The sequence below is a fragment of the Physella acuta genome, unplaced genomic scaffold (genome assembly GCF_028476545.2).
Source record: "Physella acuta isolate Inbredline_101_S28 unplaced genomic scaffold, ASM2847654v3 ptg000105l, whole genome shotgun sequence".
Classification (NCBI taxonomy): domain Eukaryota; kingdom Metazoa; phylum Mollusca; class Gastropoda; family Physidae; genus Physella; species Physella acuta.
In genome coordinates, this window is record NW_026731625.1 from 2,042,781 (window position 1) to 2,051,238 (window position 8,458).

At 34.2% G+C, this 8,458-nt stretch overlaps 2 protein-coding genes across 2 annotated transcripts; one reads left to right on the forward strand and one right to left on the reverse strand.

Moving 5' to 3' along the window:
- The first annotated feature begins 100 nt into the window (after positions 1-100).
- On the forward strand, positions 101-3,705 carry LOC131932374 (cytochrome c). The gene is made up of 3 exons (XM_059289298.1): positions 101-242; positions 2,800-2,979; positions 3,280-3,705. The coding sequence occupies exons 2-3, from the start codon at positions 2,811-2,813 to the stop codon at positions 3,423-3,425; spliced, it is 315 nt and encodes a 104-aa protein (XP_059145281.1). The 5' UTR covers positions 101-242; positions 2,800-2,810; the 3' UTR covers positions 3,426-3,705.
- Positions 3,706-3,905: 200 nt separating this feature from the next.
- Positions 3,906-8,369, reverse strand: LOC131932367 (sodium-dependent glucose transporter 1A). The gene is made up of 5 exons (XM_059289288.1): positions 8,365-8,369; positions 6,877-7,070; positions 5,656-5,802; positions 5,242-5,380; positions 3,906-5,015 (listed from the first exon to the last, which is right to left on the reverse strand). Exons 2-5 carry the CDS (start codon positions 7,006-7,008, stop codon positions 3,970-3,972), a joined length of 1,464 nt encoding a protein of 487 aa, XP_059145271.1. The 5' UTR covers positions 7,009-7,070; positions 8,365-8,369; the 3' UTR covers positions 3,906-3,969.
- Positions 8,370-8,458: the final 89 nt, after the last annotated feature.

Below are 8,458 nucleotides of genomic sequence, written 5' to 3' on the forward strand. Positions count from 1 at the left end.
ATGATAGTTTAATGATAATGTGCATATTGGCATATAGTATAGATCTGTGTGTGTGTTTAGTTGAAAAGTTTAATTTTAATTTTTACTACATATGCACACAATATTATCTGGCAAATTACAATGACGTATGATCTTCCCCATTCTTGCAACTAGGGGTGACCTCCATTATCAGTCCTCACGTTAGGCAGGCTTCCGACAGTCACCGACTTTTAATACCTAGATCTAGAAATCTTAATAGCACAGTAAGTTCATAAATTATAATTAATTTGCTAAATTGTAGACCATTCATACTTTTGGCCATTAATTCTTAAATAAATTCAGGAGATTCAAATTAAAAAATAAAGATTACCGCTAGAGTCTGGTTTCAGTTGTCTACCGCTTCGGCTTTGGCAGTTTAGTTTAAAAAATGATTACATCACTTGCAACTAGATCTAGAAAGTATCTGTTATTCTTGTCCTTCAAATCAATTTTTTAATAACTCAAAAGTGCCGCTTCGGTATCAAACCAGAAAAGCATCAATTTTACTCATTAGTTATCTGATCTGGTAATACTTGTGTTTATGAGATGTGTTAAGTGTTAAGTGTAAAATTGGTAAATAATCACCCGTCAATAATGCCATTTTATTAGACCTAGAGGAGTTTACACTTTTCGGACACACACCAAAAATTACGTAGGAGCGAACACTTCGTCGGTTTTTGGCTCATAGAAACTTTAATTAGCATGTCTCACGCGAAACCACGGCGCCTGCACGTAAACTGCTCATTTATGAACACTTCCGTGTCAAGTACTTCCGTTTCCTTTCTCAAGAATTATTTTTAGAAATTTTTTAACGTTGCATGGTACGCACATTTCTATTTTTACACCAGCCGGATGAAGTGACCTAGGGTTGGACTTAGGGGCAAAACTTGAACCAATCAATGCTTAGCTAAAAGGTTACACTATAAATAGCTTCTATATATGTATGGAACATCGTAAATGTCAAGGTTAATGGGTTTTTTTGTGCTTGAACAATAAAAAAGGGGTGTTCGCTAACTTATTTGGCCTTACATGGGACCGGACAGCAACACAAAAATATTACTAAATAAGAATTTAGAGCATAAAAGGGGCTGGTTATTGAAGGGAAAGGGTCAAAATAAGGTCAAGAAGGCAGTGGAATGCGAAAGAGGAGGGGGAATCATGTGACCTGGCTGGCTTAGCAGCGTACTGCGCGAGCCGCAATGGCTGAATGGGATGAACTTTGGGAGTGTGGGAAAAAGGTTTTATACTATTAAAATTACCTCACAAACAATCAATAACACAATATAAATGCATGTAATATATGTTTTTATTCATTAAATTGACTTTAAATTATTCTAAATGAATAAAAAGTGCTATGTCCGATGACGGGTAAAGGTGTCCGAACACATGTAAAACTGTATTACATGTGTTCGAACACACGTTAAGACCCCCCAGTCACTATAACAAGAATAGCTTAAGTTCTATGCGTATGAATACAAAATGACACACACATTATTAAAGTAGAATGGTTGCGGATAGATATGATACTTTTTTTGTTTTCTATGTTAAGCGGTTACTGAATGAGACCGCATGGAATTTTTACGTTGCGTTTTTTCGCTATGTGTGTCCGAAAAGTGTAAGCTCCTCTAGATTCTAGAGACTAGAGTCTATCATCTTTTTTTTTTTTTGGTGAAAAAGTGTGCTCTGCAAGAATGCAATTAATTTTGCTAGGTTTATGACTATATGTCGTACTTAAAAAATTAGAATGTTTAGGCCTACGTTTTCTTCATTGATGATGGTTTTTATTTTTTAAACTGAAAGTATAAGTAATAGTATGAATGGTAACTTGGTATAAATTTCCAATAGCAATGTGCCACACCCCCTCAAGAAAGCACATGTTTATTAAGCTGTTGATCTTGCTTTACAACAGTAGTTAAAATTAAATTTCAAATTTTTATTACTCTTATTTGGGTTATGTTAAGCACATTTTTACCACTAATTAAAACAACAAAAGGTCAAGTATTTTTTCCTTCAGTCAAGTTCAGTGGAGGGTGCCACAGGCTGACCTGACTTTGGAATTTTTTTCAGTCATAAATGACTTTGCACAGAAAGTTATGTTAAATTAGCTTAGTTTACTAGTGTGCCAGCTATTGATACTTATAAAAAAAATTGAAATTCTCATCCAAATGCCTACTATAAGACTATAAAGAATTATGATGCAAGAGATAGGCCTATAGATATATTCTAGATCTACAATTAAATGTTGATGATTGATTGGATACCCATGGTCAATATAAATCTCTTCCATAAAAAGGCGTGTTTGTTTGTAGTCTAGTTTATGGTTAGAAATTAGGGTTAGGTCTTGTGGTAGGGTTAGTAGGAACAGGGTTAGTTCTGACAAAACATGTGTAGCCTTACAATACATCCCCTTTTATAGCACACTGGTAGGCCTATAAGAAATCCACTATGTAATAAACTCAAAATAACCCAGTTAAAAATAGATCTATAGGTCTACTATAATAATTAAGATGCTGACCAAAAAACATAAACCATTGAGAAGCTACATTGCTTTCATACATTTAAAGGCACTAAAGCTCATTATCTACACAAATATCAAACTTTGTTGAAACAAGATAGTCTTAATGTTATGTTAATTATATTATCATAACATTTTTTTGGCTTTGTTTTTTTAAATTTCTGGTTCTAAATGGTTAGCTTAAAGTTTACAAAGTTTTATTATGTGTGTGCTTGGATTGCATTTTAATGATACACTGACCTACTAACAAGTCATTTAACTTTCAGCAACTAAAAAAATGGGAGATGTTGCCAAGGGAAAAGATATATTTGTCAAAAAATGTGCGCAGTGTCATACTGTAGAAGCTGGTGGTAAACACAAAACAGGGCCCAATCTACATGGTCTTTTTGGACGTCCTACTGGAAAGGCAGAGGGGTTTTCATACACAAATGCCAACAAAAGCAAAGGTATATAAAATTATATTATTTTATTCCTTACATTAACTTATTAGCTTTGTGAAACCCAACGTATTAAAGATAGAGTACTAATGACAGTATTTTCTTATGTTTTTTTGTGAGTGTTAAATAATTTTGGCATGCCACACATTAAAATTGTTGTTTGAAGGGCAAAGAAAGTGGACAAGAATTTGACTAATTTGTAATTATATAACCTTGCTTTCATGAAATAATGTGTATTACTTTCCAAGGAATTTAATAGCTATTAACTTTTTAAAAAAAAATGAAATAATGTGTTTAATGTTTTCACAGGTATTACCTGGTCTAGAGATACCCTTTTTGAATATCTTGAAAACCCAAAGAAATATATACCTGGCACAAAGATGGTTTTTGCAGGCCTAAAGAAAGCTGATGAACGTAATGACTTGATTGCTTATTTAGAACAGGCTACAAAATAATGTTCTTTGACACTAGTATTTTTTTACATAAAACTCAAGACCGGTTTGGTATGTTTGAATGTTGCATAGATGGAATTGTTTGTAACTTATTGATAGTAGATGTATTGTTTATATAGTTCAAGGCTCAAGGAACCCATAGTAATTGATAACAAACCTACTAGTATGTACCCGCAACATAAAAATCATCACTATGTACATCCACTTTTGTAATTATGATGAGGTACCATTATTGCTATATTGTTAATTAAAAATGAAATAAAAAAAAATGGTAGCAAGTAAATGTGTAGTGTTATTTAACCAGAAAGTTTATTTTAAATAAGCTCTGCCTCCTGTTGTGTTTTATGGTGCTACATTGCTTTTACTTTCTCCCCCATACAACATAAAGACTTTGTAGGTCATGCTCTGGCATGTATTAGATTGATTCAGTACAATTATACCTGTTTAACAAAATTGAACAGACAAAATCAAACTTAAGTCTAGTAACTGATCTGTATTTTTTATTTTAATGGTTCATAAGCACCGGAGAACTACTTCTAAAAATATTTTACAAATCAGGGTTGCTCATTTTAAGTGATGAGCCATGTTCAGCTGAGACTTGTATAGAAAGTTGGGGAGACTGTATGCAACCATATGTCTTGTTAATGTAAAGCTTATTAAATAATCTGAGGAATATAAATACACAACAAAGAGCCACAGTTTCACCAAGTAATAAATAACAAAACCATAGATTGCTTAAGTGAGTCATTAAATAACCAAGCATTATGGGATTAACCATAGTTCCAATAGAGGCTGATACAAGTATGCATGAAGAAACGCATCCAGTTACCTTTAACAATTCTGCCTCTGTCCATGAAAACCCAGATGGAAATACAGCAGACATACTCAAGCCCACCACAATAGTAAAAAATATGACAGCATTGATAGCATTAGGATCACTAACAGCAAATGTAGCACTTATGTAAAAACATGCAAATGATATTAACATCAGCATACAACAAATAAATAATAGATTAACAGCTATGATGAATTTAGATATAAATATAGATAAAAACCTTGACACAGCAAATGATGCCCAGTAAATAGATGTTACATGGGCCCCTTTTGATTTGGTCACATAACAATACTCTTTGACTAAAAACGTCATGAGGAATGAAGCAAAAGTATCTTCCACACAACAATAAAGGGCATAAAACAAGCACAAAACCAACAGTGTAAATAACAAGACTGGTAGTGGCAGCTTCCTCTGGACAGGTTTCTCCTCTATGACTGCTTTCTTCTTCTTTCTTCTGATGGAGTCTTTTACACTGAAGTAAAGAAATGGAAGAGAAGAAAGGATAACACAAGTACCAGTTATGATGAAAGCATAGAGAACATTGGTTGACTGGGGCTGAGAGCTGAGTGAATTGTTATTTTCCTTCACATTCCAAGATTCATGAGTACAATTTCTAGTGTCTTCTTCATCCTTTTCTGTGAGAAATGGCTCAGAATATAAAGGTGATATCACACCTCCAAATGCGAAGGCAAAATGAAGAAGCTGCATAAGAACTTGTCCATCCAGCCCCCACACCCGCATGTGTTCTGCATTAGTAGCTGTAGATAGATTTTTAAAAGCAAAAATTAAACTTACTGAAAATAGAGTTTAATTTAGTAAGTATAAGAATTAACTTTCAATTTTTGAGGGAACATGTGAAATTACTTTACTATGCTTTTCGTGCATAGGAATTTTGTCAGTATGTGCTGAATTATATTTTTAAGGGTTTAACATTACATTTACATAATATAAGAGATAGCCAACATAAAAATGTTTGGTACTTACTGGTATCCACAAAACCAGAGCAAACGCCAGAGCAAGTCCGCACAACAATCATAAGCGCATAAATACTACAAAAGGGGGTGGTTAGGCTACATACCCCTAGTAGCAGAAGACCAAGAAATAGCATTAACTTTCTATTCACCTGAAAACAAGATATACAGAAATATTTTTTAAGCACAAACAACCTGTACAATGTTAGTGATCAGAAATTTATGATGTTCCACATTTTTTAAAATTAGTTATCATTTTTTTTTTTTTTTACTCATTTGTAAATATAATATTTTCTTTTTCTACTTTGTTTTTTAAAAATGCAGATATGCACATTTCTTAGTAACTAAGCATGGAAGTAAATAATTTTTAAAATTATTTATATTATATGTAAAATACAAACTTAAATAGAGTTCTAGTTAAACCTACTTTATTGTATATAGCGCCACTAATAACAGAGCCAGTCAGATAGCCTACAGAACCACCAGTAAAAAAAGCTGAAGCTTTCTCCACATCTGTACCCGTGATGATTTGAAGGTCTAAAAATGTTGGTCCAATTTGTCCTACAACTAGTCCCTGTTCATTAATTTTATCAAAGAAATAAGAATTAGCTTTTTGTAATTATTCTTATATTTGACAGATTATCTATAATAATAGTTCCACTGTCTATCACTCTGTTTGGAACGCTTTTACTATAGAGAAAACACAAGAACAGTAAAAATGTTCATAATCATACAGAAAACGAAACGTGACATCACATGGAACATATAGTAGGAAATAATCTAAAGCGGGTTTATATTATAGAAGTAGGTTTACTTTAGTCTGTATGTTCTACAAATGCTACCACTGTTTCTTCTTTCATACATTTTCCTTCCGCGAGGGGGGTGGTTTAAATTTTCGGGGGGAGAGGAGGGGGGGGGGGGGGGGGTGGTAGTTTAAATTTTCTGGGGAGGGGTCGAACACTGGTAAAAGTATATTTTCTATATAAATTCTATTTTGTTGAAAAGGACGGTAGACATGTTTCGGGGGGAGAGTCTCAGCTGCCTGAAAGAAAACTAATGCTACTTTTGTCATGTTTGAGATTTAGTATATTTAGTTTCAATATGCAGTAACTACATGTAGATCATGCTTAAATCCAATTAAAACGCAGATTCTGGATAAAAATCTGTTTTCAATGACATTTTTAGTTTCCGGTTAAATTTGAAGTTGAGGTGGTAATTTTGGTTTTGGTTTTAATTTAGAGAAATAGACAACACTATCAACCTAGCCCCCCATGTATTTCTCCCTCAATGGGCCATTTATCTGGTTCCATAATATTACTTCATAAAACAAGAGAAGATAACTATTACAAAGCCTGTGGCTAGTGCTTAATATTGTCTGGTTAAACACCATCTCTAGTAAAACACAAAAGAATATGGTGAAGCCAGAGGCTACAGACACATGCAGCAGGGCAGGACACCTTACCCCAGGAAATCAATCAGATGGACACCACAAGGGAAGAGAGGTAGCCAATGTACACAGTAGAGAAGGACTTATATGAAACAGTGGACTAAGTATGGACGGACCAGTGGTTACATGCTGTAGTTGGTATAATCATAACAAGTGGATATTAAATTAATATTTAGCTTACACCTCAATGACCAAACTTACCAGTGAAAATAATGAAAGAGCAAGCCATGATGAATATATTGCTTTACTTTTATAATCAGATTTTCTTTTCTTCTTTTCAGAGTCTTTTGCCACTTGTTCTGTTCCATTTTGTAATAGAATGCCTAATTTCATGTTTCTCAAGACACTGACCACCTTCAATTTGTAACTGGTCCTCACTAATCTGTTCTGCCATTCTGCAAGAATTTATTGAAATTATAAAAAGATTTTTTTGGGGAAAGATCCAACTCTAAAATAATTTCAGTGACATCATTGAATTAGCCCTAAGAAAAACCCTACTTATAAAAACATTTTGTTCTTTGTGTTTTAATAATTTACTACCAAATGATAGGACCATAACTTTCAATGAGCATGAGGAGTATTAACAAAAAACCATCAGATCTAAACACATCATGTGAGTGCTACAGGCCTGATGAGAGTATTAACAAAAACCATCAGGTCTAAACACATCATATGAGTGCTACAGGCCTGATGAGAGTATTAACAAAAACCATCAGATCTAAACACATCATGTGAGTGCTACAGGCCTGATGAGAGTATTAACAAAAACCAACAGATCTAAACACATCATATGAGTGCTACAGGCCTGATGAGAGTATTAACAAAACCAACAGATCTAAACACATCATATGAGTGCTACAGGCCTGATGAGAGTATTAACAAAAACCATCAGATCTAAACACATCATATGAGTGCTACAGGCCTGATGAGAGTATTAACAAAAACCATCAGATCTAAACACATCATGTGAGGTGCTACAGGCCTGATGAGAGTATTAACAAAAACCATCAGATCTAAACACATCATATGAGTGCTACAGGCCTGATGAGAGTATTAACAAAAACCAACAGATCTAAACACATCATACCAGGACATGACAAGCTGGCTCTGATTTTTATAGCACACTATTTACTAAAATCATACAGCCTGGTAAACATGCAGATATGGCCTAAGGATTTACACAATCCTAATATTTTAGCACTTAGGACTGGAGCCTAGCCTAGCAGAGAATCCAAACTAAGATAAAACAGCATGGACAAGACTAAGAAGAGAATGGTGAGTCAGGTGCTGATTTTTAACAAATAATAAGATGATCAGATAATAACATTTGATGATATTACAAACCCTTGAAAAAACCAGTGGAGGTCCAGTGCCTAAAGACAAGTTGGCCCAGAGCCTAAATACATGTTGGCCCAGAGCCTAAAGACAAGTTGGCCCAGAGCCTAAATACAGTTGGCCCAGAGCCTAAAGACAAGTTGGCCCAGAGCCTAAAGACATGTTGGCTCAGTGTCTAAACACATGTCGGCCCAGAGCCTAAACACATGTTGGCCCAGTGCCTAAAGACAAGCCTCAGATGAGCGGCAAAATGTCAAAATTTAAATCTTAGAATTTTAAAAGTGAAATTTCAAACAAATAAGCTACACTTTACCACACTGAGTGAAAAAGCCAATATTTAAAATTGTAAGTCACCTCTAAGTCCTAGCTATACTGTCAAAGAGCTTATCAACCGGACCTAAGTTCTAGTCCCTAATTTATCAAAAGCAAATTTAGCTACATAAATTGG